Genomic DNA, 18,801 nt, shown 5'->3' on the forward strand with positions numbered 1-18,801 from the left:
AGAGGGGCAACCGGGACAGAATCTGGCGCCCCGACCAGGACTAGAACCCGGGGTGCCGGCGCCGCTAGGCGGAGGATTAGCCTAGTGAGCCACGGCGCCGGCCAGTACCATAATATCTTTCTACAACTAGAAAAGAAAAATTTTGAATTCTCAATGGTTTCTGGCACCAAGAGTTTCAGACAAGGCATTGTGGGCTGTTTATATGCCAGCGTGGACCCTTAGGAAGCTAGTTATCCCAGGTTGTATGCTGTTAAGGGGTTGAAAGGGTGATATGCCTTTGCTTGTGGTAGTTGGCTCAGTGAAGTATATTTTCTCCTCTTGAGTCACCTTGAAGACTTCTTTGTCATTTCGTTGCTCTGAAAGATTCAGTCTTTATTAGGAAGCCAAAGCATGCCTGAAATAACTTGAAAGCTTATTATTTTATACATTCTAGGCTTTTAATAGAGAGGCATCCCAGGTGCTTACAAAGAATTGTGCCAATCTAATAGTAGGGTTTGAACCATTTAAGTGACCCTGGAATTGACTCGAGTTTACCCAGAATTCCAGGTATCATATGAAAGAAACCTTTCCTGATATCACCTTGATCTGGGCTTATAGGGTGATTCCATGTAAATGTAAGTAACTTTTTTGATGATAAAGATGAGTTCACCTCTGGAACATTCTTGAAGTTTTGTGCCATTACTCCTTATCCCTTATGTTAATGGTAGAGACATTGACACATAGGGCAGCAGTGCCATCTGGTGGATGGTTCCAGGAAATCTTCACATACTGTAACCTGCACCTGTCGCTGGAATTACCCTTTGGATAGTTCGTTCTCAGGAATCCACAGAAGGCTCCCATCATGCAGGTGTAAAAAATTCATGCCTGTGGAAAGCCAAGACACTGTGGCAAAAAATGACCTAAATGAAAGATCTCTGTGAGTGAGATCCCAGTGGAAAGAATGAGCCATCAAAGAAGGAGGTACTTTTCTCTGAAGGGAGGAGAGAACTTCCACTTTGACTATGGCCTTGTCTATATAAGATCAGAATTTGTGAACTCAAGAGGCTTCCATAGCCTTGGCAGCTCATGACAAGAGCCTTGGGTGATTACTGACACCATAAATAAGAGTGTCAGTTGAAAAATCAACAACAGGAGTCACTGTGCACTTACTCCCATGTAGGACCTCTGTCCCTAATGTGTTGTACTATGCGAATTAATGCTAAAACTAGTCTTCAAACAGTACTTTATACTTTGTGTGTCTGTGTGGGTGCAAACTGTTGAAATATTTACTTAGTATATACTAAGTTGATCTTCTGTATATGAAGGTAATTAAAATGAATCTTGGTGAAGAATGGGATGGGTGAGGGAGTGGGAGATAGGATGGTTTGTGGGTGGGAGGGTGGTTATGGGGGGAAAACTGCTATAATCCAAAATGTATTTTCAAAATTTGTATTTATTAAAAAAAGTTCTCTAAAAAATTAAAAATTAAAAAAATTTTAAAAAGAGAAAAAAAAATTTCATGCCTGTAGAAGTTTCTCTAATGGGCAGGCATTAGATTTGGGTGGAGATTGGAGAGATTGAATTTTTTAGCATCTGAAAGATTCTTCTATTTTTTTAAAGATTTATTTATTTGAAAGTCAGAATTACACAGAAAGAAAATGAGAGGCAAAGAGAGAGAGAGAGAGAGAGGTCTTCCATCCGCTAGTTCAAAATAGGCTGCAACGGCCGGAGCTGTGCTGATCTGAAGCCAGGAACCAGGAGCTTCCTCTGTGTCTCCCACGTGGGTGCAGGGTCCCAAGAACTTGAGCCATCTTCTACTGCTTTCTCAGGCCATAGCAGGGAGCTGGATCAGGAGTGGAGCAGCCGAGACTCGAACTAGTACCCGTATGCAATGCTGGCACTGCAGGCATTGACCCGCTATGCCACAGTACCAGGGCCCCTCTTCTATATCATATAATTGAGAAGCATTCTGTACTCAAGTTGTGGATACATTTTATGGCTGAATATTACTTTGCTTTTTTTAAATTTAAAATAGTTCTTTATTTTACTGTAAAATTCATGTAATATTTGGGTCTTTAATATATTCTGGAGAACTGTAATAGTTCTTTTTCTCTTAATATGAATGAAACCATTCAAGAGAGTTTTCCAATGTTATCCCTTTTTAAACATTATTTTATTTTTGTATTTTCAAAATATAAGGAACTTGCTTTTTAAAAGATGATGTTAGGTAAGAGTGAGAACCACAGTAGTAAATTGAATGTGAATGCTGAAGTTTGATGAAGAATTTCATTGGTCTCAAAATATCACAAAAAAGGTGTCTTTTAATGAACTAAGTATGATTACGTCAGGGAAGGTATATAGCCTTGACAGGTCATTACTAATATTATTGTCTATTCTTCAATAGAGGGACTTAGAACATACAAACCTAGTGTGACAAGGTAAAACATTCTCATTTGATTAGTGTCAATACTTTGCCTTCTTCTTCTTCTTCTTTTTTTTTTTTTTTTAAAAGATTTATTTATTTGAAAGTTACACAGAGAGAGGAGAGGCAGAGAGAGAGAGAGGTCTTCCATCCTTGGTTCACTCCTCAATTGGCTGCAATGGTCAGATCTGCACCAATCCGAAGCCAAGAGCCAGAAGCTTCTCCCAGGTCTCTTACGTGGGTGCAGGGACCCAAAGACTTGGGCCATCTTCCACTACTTTCCCAGGCCATAGCAGAGAGCTGGATCAGAAGTGGAGCAGCCAGGTCTCGAACTGGCACCCATATGGGATGCCAGTGCCAGGGCGTTAACCCGCTGAGCCACAGTGCCACCCTGACTTCGCCTTCTTTTAACCTTGATTTTGACCCATTGGTTACTTATTATAATTTCAAAAATTGAAACAGTTGACACAGAGGAAAAAGACAATTAGATTTCTTCCCCTTTTTGCATATAAATACAGTACATTCTTGTTATTATGTGGAAACATTCTTAGCTATGAAAACATTGAAGAGATAATATCTATTCTATATATGAATCATTTTTAAAGAACAAGAGGCCCAGAATAGTATTTCTAGTTGTTTCTATTTATTGCTTCTCTTCTGATATAAGGAACACAGTGTGACGAGGTAACAACTTTTATCACACAAGCTACAGTTTATCATTTGCAACACAAGTGGAAAGAAAGCCACCTATCCATACACTATCTTGGTTCATTTTGTGTTTGCTGTAACAGAATACCTGGGGCTGGGTATTTTATATAGCAAACAAGTCCATCTAGCTCACAGTTTAAGAGGCAGAAAGTCTCAGGTCAGGTGACTCCATCTAGTAAGCCTGTGTTGAGGATCATACGTGCTGGATGGCATCCGTGGAGAGAGAGGGAGGAAGGGGGGAGGGAGAGGGAGAGGGGGAGAGGAGGGGGGAGGGAGAGGGAGGAGAAGTGTCATATGGCAAGGCTGGAAGCAGGAGAGTGGGGAGGGAAGGTGAGGCTCACTCTTTTATAACAATAGTTTCTTGTGGCAACTAATCTGGTCCCATGAAAACTACATCAGTCCCTTCTGAGGATGGTGTCCCATGGTCCAGTCATCTCACAATGACCCCACGACCTCCATACCATTACACTGGAGACCAGACTCAGTGCATGAACTTTGGGGAACACACTCAACGCACATGCAAACCATAGCATTGTTTATGTCACTTTCTTTTTTAAAAAAAAGTTTATTTGACAGGTAGAGTTAGACAGTGAAGAGAGAGAGACAGAGAAAGGTCTTCCTTCTGTTGGTTCACTCCCCAAATGGCCACAACGGCCGGCTCGCTGCGCCAAACTGAAGCCAGGAGCCAGGTGCTTCCTCCTGGTCTCCCATGCAGGTGCAGGGGCCCAAGCACTTGGGCCATCCTCCACTGCCCTTCCGGGCCCCAGCAGAGAGCTGGACTGGAAGAGGAGTAACCGGGACTAGAACCCGGCACCCATATGGGATGCCGGCGCTGTAGGCGGAAGATTAACCAAGTGAGCCATGGTGCTGGCCCCCTGTTTATGTCAATTTCCTCTTAAGTGTGTGTGCCATACTTTTTTATTTTTCTAAAGAACTCTACCTGAGTAAGGAAGATCTGAAAAAACTTCATGACTTTGAAGAAGAATGTGTGGAAAAATACTTCCATGAGAAGATGGAATGTCTGAACTGTAGTTCTGAAGAACGAATCCGCGTGACATCGGAAAGGTAAAAGATATTTCACTTTTGAATCCACAAGCTATTACCAAACCTTGGTTCTAACAGAATGTCTGAAAGAGTAGGAAGATCTGTGTTCAAGTCCAAGAGTTTTAGGTTCTCTAAAATCTGAGACATTTAGTAATGTAGACTAGCCATGTGACAAATGTGTACCTATTGAACATCTATTGTGTTTCAGGAACTCTTTTTTTTTTTTTTAAGATTTATTTATTAATTTGAAAGTCAGAGTTACACATAGAGAGAAGGAGAGGCAGTAGCAGAGAGAGAGAGAGAGAGAGAGAGAGAGAGAGAGAAAGGTCTTCCATCCGCTGTTTCACTCCCAGATAGCCACAATGGCCTGAGCTGCGCCAACCTGAAGCCAGGAGCCAGGAGCTTCTTCTGGGTCTCCCATGCAGGTGCAGGGGCCCAAGCACTTGGGCCATCTTGTACTGCTTTCCCAGGCCATAGCAGATAGCTGGATTGGAAGTGGAGCAGCTAGGTCTCGAACTGGCACCATATGGGATGCCGGTTCTGCAGGTGATGGCTTTATCTGCTATGCTACAGCGCTGGCCCCCAGGAACTCTTCTTACCAGCAGTTAAGTGGTGAATCAGAGACAAGATTCCCTGTGCTCCAGTGTATGTGTGTAGAGGAGAAGAGGGAAATGAACAACAACAACAACAACAACAAAAAAAAAAAAAAAAAGGAAGGAAAGACATAAGCAGAACTTGTAGCTTAGTATCTGGCGGTAAAAGAGCTTGGGAATAGGAAGTGATGGTGGCATGAGATCTAGCGGAGGTAGGTGTTTTTGGACTATTTTAGGTGGCTGGGTCCAGAAACGTTGCCAGGAGGAATCTGAGGAGGAGTAGGCCTGAAGGGAGTGAGCAGGACCTGCTGGCTGAATTGCATACTTGGCAGAAAGAACAGGAAGTGCAGCCACCTGAGGCAGCAGGTCACGTCCAGCAGTGGCAGGCAGGCCCAGAGAAGGCAGTGTACATGTGTCGCCTGGGTGGGGCATGGTGGAGGTCTCAGCTTGCCTGGCTGGCAACTGCACTGAAGCGGGAGAAGAAAAGATAGAAGTGGAGATGGGCGTTGCAGCTTTTGTAGAAGTCTCACTGTGAAGAGAAGCAGGCTGGGATATGGGAAGAGAGTGAAGATCTTTTGTTTTCTTTAATTTTTTTTTTTGTTAAAGATTTATTTATTTATTTATTTGAAAGTCAGTTACACAGACAGAGGAGAGGCAGAGAGAGAGAGAGAGGTCTTCCATCCGTTGGTTCACTCCCCTATTGGCCAGAACGGCCAGAGCTGTGTTGATCCAAAGCCAGGAGCCAGGAGCTTCTGCCTAGTCTCCCACGCCGGTGCAGGGGCCCAAGGACTTGAGCCATCTTCCACTACTTTCCTAGGCCATAGCAGAGAGAGCTGGATCGGAAGTGTAGCAGCTGGGACTTGAGCTGGTGCCCATATGCCCACTTCAGGCCAGGGCATTAACCCACTATGCCACAGTGCCAGCCCCTGTTTGCTTTAATTTCATGTGAAGATAACAAAATATGTTTAATGGTTCTGGAAATGATTGGCCAGCAGGGGAGAAACTGCAGAAGGAAGAGGGAGAAGGTGATTTGCTGAAGGGAAGTCCTTGAGAAGCTGTGTTGGTGGAAAGTCTGGGCTTTTCACTGAAGCTCAGGCACACACAGGAGAGACTGTGGTCAGAGCACAGCAGGAGGCAGGTGGGGGTACGCATGCATGTCTGAGGCAAAGTCACTGGCTGAGACAATCTGTGTGTGTGTGATATGTGCGAAGGAGGGAAGAGTCAGGAGGCCATTCAGAGACTGGTCAAGGTAAGTGCATTAGGAAACGCCACTGAGATTAAAGCTGTCATGGATATATGTGCATTACCAATTGTGGGAGGCTGTATGCAATTATATACATATTTTAGTTTTTATTTATTTGAAAGGTGGGGAGGGTGATCGATCTCCCATCCACTGTTTCACTCCTGCAGGTACCCTCAGCAGGCTGTGGGGCCAGCCTAAAGCAGGGAATTGGAGAAGCCGGGAACTCCATCCTGCTCTCCCGCATGGTTGGCAGAGGCTCAGGTACTTGAGCCACCATTGCTGCCTCCTAGAGTGTGCCTTGGCAGGAACCTGGAATTTGACCTGTAGTGGAGTGGTCAGGGGAGCAGGGGCACTGCCAAGCCAAGGATGTGCAAAAGGTGTTGGGAGTAAACATTGAGTCTTAGATTTGTTGACTTTGAGATTCTTGTAACATGATTAGCCACAGAAGTGTAGGAGGCTTTGGATGTATGAAGCCCTGAGGACAAGGAGTTTATCTGCCTTTTGAGACAATCAGTTGTGGTGATCATCTGCCTAGTGTAGCAAACCAGAACCATGACAGGGGAAGTGATTATACCAGGAAACCCAAGAAGCAGGAAGGGTGAAGAAATCCAGTGGAGCGAGGGTCAAACCTGGGAGGTGCAAGTACATGCATAATGGGTAAAGAAGGAGGAACTTTATAGAGAAGACTGGGAAGAATTGGTGAGGAGTATAAGAGAAGTAGGAGAGGGTAGTTACCATGAGTTGAATGAATGTAGACTGAAAATTTGACAGACAGTTACTTCTCTTTTAAACAGATTTATTTATTTATTATTTATTTGAAAGGCAGAATTAGAGGGAGAGAGAGAGAGAGATGAAGAGAGAAACAGGGAGAAAGAGATCTTCCATCTGCTGATTTACTCCCAAAATGACTGCAGTGGCTGGGGCTGGGCCAGATGGAAGCCATCCAGGTCTCCTACGTGGCTGCAGGAACCCAGGGACTTGGGCCATCTTCTGCTGCTTTTCCAGGTGCATTAGCAGAGAGCTGGATCGGAAGCACATCAGTCAAGACTTGAACTGGTGCCGATGTAGGATGCTGGTGTTGCTGCGCCACAACCCTGGCCCCAAGCCAGACATTTACGAACACGTTAAGTGCATGATAGTAACAGCAAAACTCTAAAAGCATTAATCAGCACGAGTCATTGTATTTCTCTAAGGTTCTTGGGATTGGAAGAAAGTATTAAAAGTTAGAAAGATACAGATGCTTCCTGGGGCTTTGAATTTACTTATGAGGCTCTAATTTAGCTTCGTCTGTAATCAGTGCTTTTCCCTGGATAGAGTATCACAGTGGCACTGTTTTTTCACTGACATCCTTGTTGAAGTCATTTCTGAGGTGCTCCTAAGTGGAAAGGGGAGGTAAATGAGCAATAGTTCGAAGAAGGAGGGAAGAGAGATTAGGAGGATGTTTGTGTGACTGGCTACCTCTAAAGAGGAGTTTGCCTGTAACCTTTCAGAATTAAGTGAGCTGTAAAAGAGAGAAGAGAGAATGTATTAAAGTTGTTTTGTGTCTTACTCTCCTGATGGAACACAGGCTTCTATTTTGACCCTCACAGTGTTAACCAGCTCTCTCTTCTCTCTGTCTTGTGGTGTAAGATGCTTTTAGGCAATTTCCACATTAAACATTCTGAGTGCCTTATATTGGGGAAATACTGGGGCTTTTTAAAAGTTTAAACCCTTTACCATGATGCGCATTGTGACTCAACAATAGAGTTACAGGCTGAGGCGGTCTCATCCTTATTTGACCATGACACCTTATTGAGGAACATCTGGGATCACCTCCCAGCATGAGAAATGTTGTCGTAGTTCACTCGTTCACTCAGTACTTCCTGGGACTCCAGGACCCCCTGCAGAGACTTGCCTAGGTCCTAGATGGTTGCTAAGATGTACTAGATAGAATACAGTAGTTCACACTACTGGTCATGCAGGCAGTCTGGGGAAGCACACTCTGGTTGTGTGACCCAGCCCCTTTTCCATGAAAATAATAATAGTTATGTCTACCTTATTATGTGTGGTATGCATGAAATAAAATAGTACATGTGGAACCTTTGTAAAATACCTGGCACATAGTGAGCACTCAGTGAATATTAGTGACTTGATGCTTATAATTATACCTGTTATTTAATTTTAAAATATCTTGTCCATGGGGCTGGTGCAGTGGCATAGCAGGCCAACACCAACATCCCATATGGGTGCCAGTTCTTATCGCAGCTGCTCCCCTTCCGAGGCGGCTCTCTGCTATGGCCTGGGAAAGCAGAGGAGGATGGCCCAAGTGCTTGGGCCCCTGCATCCCCATGGGAGACCCAAAAGAAGCTCCCGGTTCCTGGCTTCAGATCAGCTCAGCTCCATCTGTTGCTGCCATTTGGGCAGTGAACCAGTGGATGGAAGACCTTTCTCTCTGTCTCTCCCTCTCTGTGTGTAACTCTACCTCTCAAATAAATAAATAAAATCTTAAACAAATCTTCTCTAAAACTCACAATAAAACAGTTATCAATACTCATCTTTCCTCTACCCTCATTCCTTGCACAGAGGAAAGTAAAATGATAAGAATTTATTTTATATGTCAGAATGACTGAAAGGGTAGATGAATTTAGCGTATTTGGTGGTCTAGGAATATAATTAAAACATGAGGCACAGGACATTGAGCTTTAGAAAATAAGTACCTTAAAAGCAAGAGGACCCGATTTGAGGTGACCAGGTTATTTGTCTAACAGGTTCCTATTGTGGCATGTTACCTGTTGCTGTGAATAGTTTGCTGGTTCCTATTGTGTCCGTTCGATGTGACTGCTGCTAATGGAACTTAATGAGTCTCCATTACTGCTGTGCAGACTGTACTGTTTTTGAATTAGATGAAACAGTGCACTGGCTGGAGAGGCTCTAATTAAGCGTATTTGGAAGAGAATATACATATATTTTGTGCTCTTTCCCACATCATCCTTGCCAATTCTAATTTTGCAGGTTCCAGGAGGTCAGGAAGCATTTATTAAGCTGCTATTGAGTTATGGAAGTAGAATTCTATAGCAAATGCAAGAGAGTGTTCTACCCACATAGGCTATAATAAAAATGGAAAATACTCTGTTTATTCTTTAATTCCTATTTACAAAGCTCCCAGATAAGATGTTTCAATTCCTGCTACTTGAAATGTGTTTTAGGGATGAAAACTCTCACACTATTTTGGGAAGTTCTTTCTACAGCTGAGTGTTAAACTCTTCTTGGCTTAATCACTTTTTCTTCCTGCCCCCAAATGAAACTGAGGATCATTTTTTATATGTGCAGGTGGTCAGGTCAGTCATGCAACTGTTGGCTAGATACCCTCCCTTGTTGTTTTGTTTTAAAATTTTAATATCATTTATCGTAGATTTTAGTTATTGTGAAGTTGAAACTAAATCCGTCTCCCAATAATTAGAGAAAAAAATCTTAGGAAGAAAAGAAAAAAAATCCATTGTCATAAGCCAGAGCTTACTGTGAAAACTTGGTCTTTTTGCATTTACTCTTCTTTTTTCTTATTTATTTTACTTACTTATTTAAAAGTCAGAGAGAGAGAGAGAGAAAGAGAGAGAGAGAGAAAGAGATCCACTGGTTCACTCCCCAAATGGCTGCAAAGGCCAGGGCTGGGCCAGGCCTAAGCCAAGAGGCAGCAGTTTCATCTGGGCCTCCCACGTAGGTGGCAGGTGCCCAAGTACTTGAATGGCTCCCTACTGCCTTTCACAGTACACACTACCAGGAAGCTGGAATTGGGAGTGGAACCAGGGTTCAAACCTAGCACTCTGAGATACGGGATGTGGGTGTGATATGGGATGTGGGATGTAGGTGAAATGCCTGCCCTCTAATTTCCTAGGTTAAAACAAATGTTACAATGTGGACAAACTCATTATTATCTTAATTTCCATCTTTGATTATCTGATGATGTTGTCTTACCTTTTGTATTTTATTTCCTTACCTTTTGTATTTTATTTTTTGTGAATTATTTGTTCATGTCCTTTGGAATCTTGTATTTTGAGTATTAAGGGCAGTGAATGCTTCATCCTATTTGTTAGAATACTGATGTTCCAAATTCTTTTTGTGTTAAAATTTTGTGATATATTTTAAATAGAAATGTTTTCTTATGTAGTCAAATCAGATTCATTAAAATTTATTCTAGCAATAAGCTTAGATAGCTAGAGCTTCTATAGCAAAGTACAAAAAAACGAGGCATCTTCCATCAATAGAAATTTCTTGTCTCACACTTCTGGGAACTATAAGTCCAAAGTCAAGGTACTGGTAGGACCATGCTCTCTCCTGTCTCTAGGACAGAATCCTTCTTTGCCTTTCTAGCTTCGTGTTTGCTGGTGATCCTTGGTGTCCTTCGGCTTGCAGGTGCATCCCTCTAGTCTCATGGCCATCTTCACATCATCTTCCTTCTCCTCAAATGTTTCCAGCAGTCATAACGGATTAGGGTTCAACCTCCTAGCCTCATTTCAACTTGATTACCTCTGTAAAGATCTGTCTTCCAAGGAAGGTCCCATTCTAAGCTACTGGTATTCAGACTTCAACAAATCTTTATTTTTTTTTGTGGGGGGACACAAAGTAAAGCTCATCTCCATCAGAGATATTTACAGAGATCTATACAGGTAAGTTTTAATCAACAATTCCTTCTCTCCCTCTTTCTCTGAATGAAATTATTATACTTATTCCACTTGCTTGTGATTTACTTTTATACTAGGATACCTGAAGATATGTTGTGTTGCTTTTATATAAATCAATAGATGGACATCATTATCTTAAACTATTTATTAACATAGATTTCCAAAAATGGGTTTTGTTGGTAAATCTATTTGAAGTATAGAGTTGAAAGTTTTTTTTCCTTTTAAAGTTCTATCATTTTTCTCCATTTTCTTAGTTACATATTTGATTATTGATTTTATTCCCATCATTTTGTTTTCTTCTTCAAGATTTCCTTTTCCCATTAGAATAGTACAATGCTTGCCAATAGGAAGCATTCGAGTTTTTATCATATAAATTAATGAAAAAATGGAATAATTGATCAGATAATTGAAGGGATAATAGGCAGGAAGCTAGAAATGTGGTTCTGAAATATTAGAAAATTAGGGCTAGAAAGGTGGATTTGTAGTTTTTCCTCATTGGGGTGAAATGGGAACTATAGGAGTAAATCAGTATATATACTCAATGGGAGAGAGAAGCGGACAGAAGACAGACTTAACTCTGGGAAGCAACTAAGGCTGTGGACCCTCCTAGGAACAGAAGTAGGACAGGAAGAGAGCAAGGCAAGCTCACATGGGCGTAATGTGTCTGTTGGTTTTCTCTCTCTTCGCCCTCAGGGTCACAGAGATGTACCTGCACATGAAGGAAATGAATGAAAAGGTGTCTTTTATAAAAGACTCCTTACTGTCTCTGGACAGCCAGGTGGGACACCTGCAGGACCTCTCTGCCCTCACTGTGGACACCCTCAAAGTTCTTTCTGCTGTCGACACCTTGCAAGAGGATAAGGCTCTCCTGGCCAAGAGAAAGCATCCTACTTGCAGAAAAGTTCCCCACAGCTGGAACAATGTCATCTGTGCAGAGATGTTAGGCAGTGTGGGGCTCTCTGGGGGGAAGAAATTGCAGTACTACAGCATGCCCCCTTCGTTGCTGCGGAGCCTGGCTAGAAGCCAGCATCAGCTAGGATCACAGCGGCAAGTCCTTCTGGAGATTACAGACAGTCAGAGAGAGACTGCCAGTGTGAGCGACGACCAGAAACAGCAAGCAACAGAAACTAGAATTGTTGCTTCTGGCATGTCCCTCAACAGGCAAGCACGCTCCAAGTATGGCAAGTTTCTCCTGGTCCCTTCTTATCTAAAGCAAGTTCCTTTTTCTGCAGAAACTATTTTGCCTCCGTCCAGACCCTCTATGGAAGCAAAAGAAGATGTGCTGGCAACTGAGCAGGTGTACCAAAGTGAGGTTCCTGATCACCCGAATTGGCAGACACCAGTAGTCTCAGAGCAGGCATCAGTGGCTGAACCCCAGGAACAGGACGAGCCAGTCACTCAGACACCAGACAAACAGGACAAGGTAGAGCAAACTCTTCCCACTCTGAGTTGCACGCCTACACCCCTGGCAATGACCTCCCTTCCTTCCCAAGCCAAGAGCGGTTACACTGGAGGCGGATATGTGAACTGGGCATTTTCAGAAGGTAATGAACCCGGTGTGTTCAGCATCAAGAGAAAATGGCAAACCTGCTTGCCCTCCACTCAGAGTAGTGACTCCACTCAGAGTGAACAAAGCCAGATGCAAAGTCAAAGCGGATCACTATCTGAGAACCCAACAAGGCTGGCCCAGACTAGTGACTGCTCAGAGAAGCGACCATGGCTGCAGCCACATACATCTTTCTGGATCAGTTCTCTCTGCAGAGACAAGTCCTTCTTTAGAAGTCATAGTTTTAGATTCTACAAGGAAGAGAAGTTGATGAAGATCTGTAAGAGTAAGAGTGAGTATACTTTTTAAAAAGACATAGTAAGTCCTTTACATCACTACTGTTTTTTTTTTTATATCTTTGACTGATGACTACATTCTTATTCTCTCCATTATCTCAGCCCTTTCTAGAAAACAAAATGTCCCTTCTCCCAACATTCAGCCTTTTTTTTTTTTTTTTAAGATTTTATTTATTTATTTGAGAGCTAGAGTTACAGGCAGTGAGAGGGAGAGAGAGAGAAAGGTCTTCCTTCCATTGGTTCACTTCCCAGATGGCCGCAATGGCCAGCACTGTGCTGATTCGAAGCCAGGAGCCAGGAGCTTAATCCTGTTCTCCCACGTGGGTGCAGGGGGCCAAGGACTTGGGACATCTTCTACTGCTATCCCAGGCCATAGCAGAGAGCTAGATTAGAAGAGGGGCAGCCGGAACTAGAACCGGTGCCCATATGGGATGCCGGTGCCACAGGTGGAGGATTAACCTACTGTGCCACAGCACCGGCCCCCTAACATTCAGTCTTAAACTTCCTTGTGTGAACTATTTCCCTTACAGCTAATTCAAGACACTCAGAGACAGGGGCAGCATGGATCAAAGCAAAAATGTTAACAAACAAGAGATTGCCAAAGAAAAAGAAGAAAACACAGGGACTACAAGTACCAGTAAGTATACTGCGTTCTGACTTTTAGGTTTTTGGCATTTGAGGTGCTGGCCTATTTTAGGTTGATTGTCTTTATTTAAAGTGCCATGTGCACAAAATAACATTGCACTGGAAGGAGTCAAGAGATAAATTTAAGAGTTACAAGAGTGGATACATTGCAGTTTATTAACTGCACACAGATTGAAGAACATTCAGATTGGTTTCAGTTTTTGGCAATTTTTAAAAAGCTGAAATAAAAATTGTGTACGAGGTTTTTTTTGGATATATGTTTATATTTGTCTTTGGAAATATCTAAGAGTGGAATGTGAGTCATATGGCTTAAATGTTTAACTTTTGAAAAAACCTTCAAACTACTTTCTAGAGTAACTGTGTCCTTTTGCATGCCCACCTACAGTTTATGAGCATTTCAGCTTTCCTACATTGTCCCCAGTTCTTACTATGCTCAGTCTTCTTCATTTTAACCATATTATTGGGTGTGTAATGGTATCTCATGGTGATTTCATTTGATTTTCTGTAGTGACCAATTTTTGGAATCTTTTGATGTGTTTATTTATCATCCATGTATCTCTCTTGGTGATGTGTCTGTTCAAATCTGTAGCCCATTTTTAGAATTGGGTGTTATCCTATTATAAAACTTCAGTTTCTAAAGCATTTTTGTTTTGCTTTTATCCAATACATAAGATTGTACTTGTTTATGAAATACTATGTGATGTTTCAGTACATGATTTGTTGTATCATGTTCATATCTAGCTTCTCAAACATTTATACTTTATTTGTTGTTAAAACATTCAAAATCTTTAACTCTATTCTTTTTAAGAAAAATTTACGGTATATTATTGTTATCTGTGGTCCCCCTACTGTGCAACAGAACATCAGAACCTCTTCTCCTGTATATTACTTAGTACCTGCTAGTCAACCTTTCCCAATGCCTCTCTACTCTCTGTTGTCCCCGGGATATCTGGAAACCATCATTCTACTTTCAACTTTTATGAGATCAGCTTTTTAAGATTCCACGTATGAGTGAGATTGTGTGGTGCTTGTCTTTCTGTGTCTGCCTTATTTCACTTAACATAATAACTTTCAGTTCCATCCATGTTGTTACAAATGACAAGATTTCATTTTTTTTTTTTATGGCTGAGTCCTATCCCATTGTGTTTATGTACCATGTTTGCCTTATCCACTCATCAGTTACTGAACACTTAAATTGTTTCCATAAAAGTTTTTAAAATATATTCTAGATTGTATTACTTTGTTAGTTATACTTTTGGCAAATGTTTTCTCTCATTGGTGGTTTGCCTTTTCATTTCCATATATGTCCTTTGAAGTACTTAAATCCTTATCTTGATGAAGTCAAATGTTTGACTTTTCTTCTATTGTCTGTGCTTTTTGTATCACAATTAAGAGATATTTTGCCAAGCCCAAAATCATTAAGATTTTCTGTTGTGCTTTATTCTAGGGGCTTTATAGTTTTAGCTCTTACATTGGTTATGGGCTGCATTTTAAGGTAATTTTTGTATATGGTAATAGGTAAGGACTCACTTCCCCTCTTCCCTCCCTCCCTCCCTCAGCTTCAGCCCCTCTCTTTCTTCTTTCTCCTCCTCCCTCTCCTCACCCTCACTCATATGGATATCAACATTTCTACCATATTTTGGGTACAATATTTTCTTTCCCTGTTGAGTTTTTCTGGAACCTTTGTCAAAAATTGACGATAGCAAAAAAAAAAAAAGATCTTTTTTCTGTCTGTCTTTATGCAAATATCATGTTATCTTGAACATTCTAACTTCATAATAAGTCTTGAAATTATGTCTTGAAGATCCAAATGTTTTCTTATTTTTAAGAAGTTGTTTAGTTAATTTATATTCTTTGCATTTCTATATAATCTAGACAGTTTGTGACTATAATTGCTGTGAATCTAAATATCAATTTTGACAAAGTTAGCATCTTAACAATGAGTCTTTTGATCTGTGAACATAGTATATGTCTTTATTTAGGTCTTCTTTAACTTCTCTCAGTAATGCTTTTTAGTTTTCACTGTACAGGTTTTCTACCTCTTTTGTTAAATGTATCCCTAGGTATTTAGTTCTTCTAAATTTTATTATAACTGCAATTTTTCCCTTTTTTTTTCAAATTTCTTTTTTTTAAGATTTATTTTTTTATTTTATTTGAAAGGTTGAGTTACAGAAAGAGGAGGAGAGACAGAAAGAGGCAGGGGGAGGATAGAGAGAGAGAGAGAGAGAGATATCTTCTGTCTGCTGGTTCACTCCCTAAATGGCTGCAATAGCTGGGGCTGGACCACTCCGAAGTCAGGAACTTCATTCAGGCCTCTCATGCCGTGGCAGGGGCCAAGAACTTGGGCCATTCTCAGCTGCTTTTATAGGCACATTAGCAGGGAGCTGGATAGGAAATGGAGCAGCCGAGATTTGAACTGGCACCCATATGGGATGTGGGTGCTTTAGACAGCAGCTTAACCCACTGTGCCACACTGCTGGCCCCTATAGCTGCAATTTTTTTAAAAAATTAAATTCTGTTTCTGGTATATAGGAATAAATATTTTATAATGTTTCTATACTTTACAATCTTGCTAAATTCACTTATTTTAGCATGTCTTTTTGTAGCTTCTTTAGAATATTCTATATAAATGATCCTATCACTTACAAACAAGGATACTTTCACTTCTTCCTTTCCAATCTGGATGTGTTTTATTGCTTTTTCTTGTCTAACCACCTTGGCTAGAACCTTCAGTATAGTATTGAATGGAAGTTGCAAAAGAAGATATTCTTTCTTTGCTTCTGTTCTTAGGAGGAAAATATTTAGTCTTTATTATTCAATATAATGTTAACTCTAGGTTTTTATATAGATGTCCTTTATCAGGCTGATAAATGCCCTTCTAGCTTTCTGAGAATTTGTCATCATGTGTGTTGACATTTGTCAACGGCCTTTCTTCCATCTAAGTAGATGATTAGATGGTTTTCCTTTTTATTGTGCTAATATGATTGTATTGGTTTTATAATGCTAGAGTTAGTGTTTAGAATGTTAATCTTTCTGGAATAAACATCACTTTGTCATGATTTATTATCTTTTTATATATTGAATTAATTTTGCTAAAATTTTGTTAAAATTCTTTGCATCTATTTTCTTGAGGGATGTTTGTTTTTAGTTCTTTTTTATTATAACATTTTTGTCTGGTTTTAGTATCAGAGTGATGCTGGGTTTGTTGACTGAGTTGAGAAGGATATCTTCAGCTTTTGGGGAGAGTTCAGCAAGAATTGATACTACTATTTAAACCTTAAATATTTGGTAAAAATAACCAATGAAACCATATTTGTGGGAAATTTGTTTTTAATATTTTTATGAGAGAGAGAGAGAGAGGTTTCATCCTCTTACGCACCTCTCAAGTTCACTAGCCAGGACTGAGCCAGGCCAAATCCAGAAGCCAGGAACTCTTTCCAGATCTCCCACATGGTGGCAGGGACCCAACCACTTTAGCTGTCATCTACTGCCTCACAGGTTGCAAATTTAGCAGGAAACTGGATTGAAAGCAGAAGTGGGACTTGATTCCGGCACTCTTCTATGAGAGGCAGGCATCTCAAGCAGTGACTCAGTCTAGCTAAAGTTCATCTTTTTACTGGTCTTCTCAAAGAACCAATTCTTAGGTTCACCGATTTTCCTCTGATTTGTATTTCATTGATTTCTGCTCTTATTATTAATTTGTTCTGTTTTTTTTTTTTTGGGGGGGGGTGGGGGAAGTGGTTTCACTTGCTCTTCTCTTAACAGTTTGTTAAGATAGAAACTTAAGTCATTGACTTTATTTTCTTTTCTAGTATAGCTATGTAGTGCTAAAAAAATTTCTTCCAAACACTGTTTAACTTTCTGATACATTGTTTTTATTTTCATTCAGTGAACCTGTTTATCTATTTTAATGGGTCTTAAATCTGAATTAGCAATTCTTCAGGCAGTCATCTTTCATGATCTTAATACCCTGCTTCATTTTACACTGATTTTTCCAAGTGATAGTCTGGATGTACTCTAAACACACACAACCCCCTAACCCTTTCTTTCAGAAGAGAAGCAGAAGCAGAAAGTAAGGATGCAGACAATGATATACAACCTCTTCTTAGGGGGTGAGATTTAGCTTGATAAGGAAGGCTATTCTTTCAGGGAAAAAGGTCATTAGTTCCCCGTGTCCCATGAAGTACGCATGTAGGTAGATTTATTTTTTGAATAGTTCAGATGGTCAGAGTTCATCTAGGAATTGCAACTGAGCTCAAGTACTCGTGCTTGCATCCATTCATTGCTTTGTAGTTTACCAGTTTACCTCATTTGTTCCCTGTCCCTGGGAAGTGCACAGATCAGCCCTGTGATTGGCTATTTATTACTTTAGTAATGAAGGGAATGGAGCTCAGAGATGTTAAGTGATTTGCCAGTTCCCAAAGCTTTTAAGTGACAGGGAGCCAGAATTCCAACCCAAGTTCTTCTAAGCTTGTTTTTGTTTTTCTGTACCAGTGGTTCCCTGATTGTTAATCCTGACTGCAAAGAGAAATCGCACAGGTGCTTGTGTCCTGCCAGCCTCAGTAATGGGATTTGTTAAAGGTTCCCAGGTGATTCTGAGATGCAGCCGATGTTAATAACCGCTGCTTTTCACCATGGTGCCTCTATTGGTGTGGCTCAAATACTCAAATATGCTTTCGGGTTAATGTTTCTGTGTTCTAACAAGTGTCTCTCTCGCCAGGTCATAACAGTCAACACCTGCTGTCGCAGTGACCAGCTGGAATCAGAGCCAGGAAAAGACAACACCGCAGAAGAAAACTGCAGCAAGACCTGGCTCACAGTGTCCGGACTTGGTCATGTACACAAGGAAGAGTCTCCAGTCATTGATTGCAGAAGCCTGGCATCGTCTCAGGGTATGTTCTTCCCACCAGTGGCGGTCCCTGCTATTCCTTCAAGAAGAGATGAGTGAAAGAGAAGGTAGCAACTCTGAGGAACGAAAATACCTCTGTCTCATTTTTAATTTTTTGAAAGGATGAAATTTCATTTCCTTAAGGGGAGAGTTATAAGAATCTAGAAAAGACAAATTAAGATTTGGATAGTATGCCGGCACCGCGGCTCACTAGACTAATCCTCCACCTTGCGGCGCTGGCACACTGGGTTCTAGTCCCGATCGGGGCGCCGGATTCTGTCCCGGTTGCCCCTCTTCCAGGCCAGCTCTCTGCTGTGGCCAGGGAGTGCAGTGGAGGATGGCCCAAGTACTTGGGCCCTGCACCCCATGGGAGACCAGGAGAAGCACCTGGCTCCTGCCATCGGATCAGCACGGTGTGCCGGCCGCAGCACGCCGGCCGCGGCGGCCATTGGAGGGTGAACCAACGGCAAAGGAAGACCTTTCTCTCTCTCTCTCTCTCTCTCTCTCTCACTGTCCACTCTGCCTGTCAAAAAAAAAAAAAAATTTGGATACTGTCTTGTATTCAGAGCTATAGAACCTGACTCAGAATGCATTTGCCAGAGAGCGTTCATTTAGTTTGATTTATGGGCCAGGAGGGTTGTCTAACTTGGTATGTCGTTAAAGTTAATGTGACAAAAATCTAGATCTGCACACAGAATTCAATACATTGAATGAAACTTATCTACTACTGCTCACATGGTGTTTACTTCATGGGCATGTTTATTTCATCCCTTCAGCTT

General features: G+C 41.4%; 1 protein-coding gene across 5 annotated transcripts in view; it reads left to right on the forward strand.

The window, feature by feature from the left end:
* TRPM6 (transient receptor potential cation channel subfamily M member 6) overlaps positions 1 to 18,801 on the forward strand; it is a 153,983-nt gene that overhangs the window by 99,801 nt on the left and 35,381 nt on the right. For all 5 annotated transcript variants that reach the window (XR_007919781.2, XR_007919772.2, XM_051846594.2 and 2 more), the window contains 4 exons: positions 4,042 to 4,174; positions 11,341 to 12,485; positions 13,020 to 13,126; positions 17,855 to 18,026. Coding sequence is in view for 3 of the 5 variants with exons in the window: in XM_051846594.2 (XP_051702554.2) it covers positions 4,042 to 4,174; positions 11,341 to 12,485; positions 13,020 to 13,126; positions 17,855 to 18,026 (1,557 nt within the window). In the remaining 2 variants the exon portion in view is untranslated. The remainder of the gene's footprint in view (positions 1 to 4,041; positions 4,175 to 11,340; positions 12,486 to 13,019; positions 13,127 to 17,854; positions 18,027 to 18,801) is intronic.

The sequence above is a fragment of the Oryctolagus cuniculus genome, chromosome 1, assembly GCF_964237555.1.
Source record: "Oryctolagus cuniculus chromosome 1, mOryCun1.1, whole genome shotgun sequence".
Taxonomy (NCBI): domain Eukaryota; kingdom Metazoa; phylum Chordata; class Mammalia; order Lagomorpha; family Leporidae; genus Oryctolagus; species Oryctolagus cuniculus.